The 1,684-nt window shown below is 47.5% G+C and overlaps 1 protein-coding gene across 1 annotated transcript in view; it reads left to right on the top strand.

Moving 5' to 3' along the window:
- The first annotated feature begins 230 nt into the window (after window positions 1-230).
- TMEM163 (transmembrane protein 163) overlaps window positions 231-1,684 on the top strand; it is a 255,429-nt gene continuing 253,975 nt past the window's right edge. Inside the window, exons 1-2 of the mRNA XM_013007047.2 lie at window positions 231-246; window positions 343-462. Of these exons, the coding sequence (XP_012862501.1) occupies window positions 231-246; window positions 343-462 (136 nt within the window). The remainder of the gene's footprint in view (window positions 247-342; window positions 463-1,684) is intronic.

The following is a 1,684-nucleotide window of genomic DNA, read 5'->3' as shown; positions in this document are numbered from 1 at the left end:
GCCCGATGCCCAATCACTGTGCCCCCAGGGCTCCATTCACACAATGCAGGCGGTGCCCTGGAATCAACCCCCTGGCTCTCACATGGCAGGGGAGAATTCTCCCATTGAACCATCTTTGTATACATGCCCCTTTTTGTCAGAGGCTGCCATGTTTCTGGAGAGCCCAGAAAGCTTCCCTGTCGGGAGAAATCCTCTCCTTCGTGCAGCGCAGAACGGGCCAGATCAAGCACATGTTGGCCCCGGGCTGTCGGTTTTCCGTCCTTGGATAAGAAATGTGGTTCTGGCTGTGGATTTCTTAATAAGGGCATGTCTCACTTCCTTTTCTCCTTGTTTTTTTGCCAGGCTTACTAGAAAGCAGCACCCGGCTGAAACCTCACGAAGCCCAGAACTACAGAAAGAAGGCCTTGTGGGTGTCCTGGTTCTCCATTATTGTCACCCTTGCCCTTGCGGTGGCTGCCTTCAGTGAGTACCAGGAGTCTTGCCGAGATCGATCGATGTGCTGCTGTTGCCTGTTGTATTCTCTAGCTCCTGGGGGAGGCTCGTTTTGCTTTTAGTTGACTATGATTGATGCGTAAATTTTGGTAGATGGCTGGGGAGTGGGAGTGCTTATAAATTAGTAAAATGGCCTCTCTCTTCTGCAGCGGGAAGGGGTGGTGAGGAAGAAGGCGTGGACAGCGGAATTGAGAGCCTCGGCTCTTAGCAGTATGAGTTTTTTGGGAAGTGGACTCTGGCTGCCAGCTGAATGGTGAAAATATTCTCTTGGTGAAATGCCTTCCTCTGGGGCGGGCGTGTGACAAATATCCGTCCCTGGGTGGTTTTCGCCTCACGCAGCCAGATAAATGCAATATTGCAGGCCATCCTTTCCCCCTGTGCATCCGTATGAGGTTTGGAAGGAAATCACGTTAAAAATTTAATGAAAGAAAACATGGTAGGGTCTTCTATTGAGTTTTCAGTGGCCCTGGAAACAAAACCATTGATAACAATAGTGATAACCCTAAGCAAAACAAGATGATTGAACAATGTGTGGCCATTTACCCATACACATTTCGTCCTGTGGGGGTGGGGGATTAGGATGCCACATAATGTGTGTCTTCCTGACTAAATGTACATGCGATATTTATTGTCATTAATCATGCAGTGATGACAAACCTAAGTTATGGCCTTCAGTTTAGCTCAAGCTCTGTAGAAACCATGATGCTTTCTATCCCTGGGCTGGGCGGGGGAAGCAAATGAATGTATATTGTGAATTCTCTGATTAATTTATTACTTAAGCAATAATTTAGCAAAAATTTCTAAGTGACAGGCATCCTAGCCCGGGTCTCATATGACACCGCTCAGCGTAGGAGAGGTGATCTTGTCTGAGAGATGTGACTGAGTCGTAAGTGCGTGTGTTCTTGAAAAGCCCGGTCTGCCCTGTTAGCCCGGCCGCTAGAAGCTGGTGCTGGCTCCCAAGGGGGGATATTAGATTTTGACTAAATGCTCCCTGTGAAACTAGGCATATATTATTTGAAGCAATTTAAATTGGAAACACTGTACCATATTGTGGATCTAAAAAGGCCAAACATCCAGAAGCAAAGGAGAATGCATTTCAGGGTAAAACCATTTGCCAGGGAGTCAGGAATCTAATCAAGGGAATTCTGATTTCTGAGAGTAATGACTCTTTCCCCTGCGCCAACCCCCCCCT

Source organism: Echinops telfairi, unplaced genomic scaffold (assembly GCF_000313985.2).
Source record: "Echinops telfairi isolate 266 unplaced genomic scaffold, ASM31398v2 ScPeMD7_15;HRSCAF=58, whole genome shotgun sequence".
NCBI lineage: Eukaryota > Metazoa > Chordata > Mammalia > Afrosoricida > Tenrecidae > Echinops > Echinops telfairi.
Note: the sequence above shows the minus strand (reverse complement) of the source record. Positions and strands in the feature narration are given on the sequence as shown.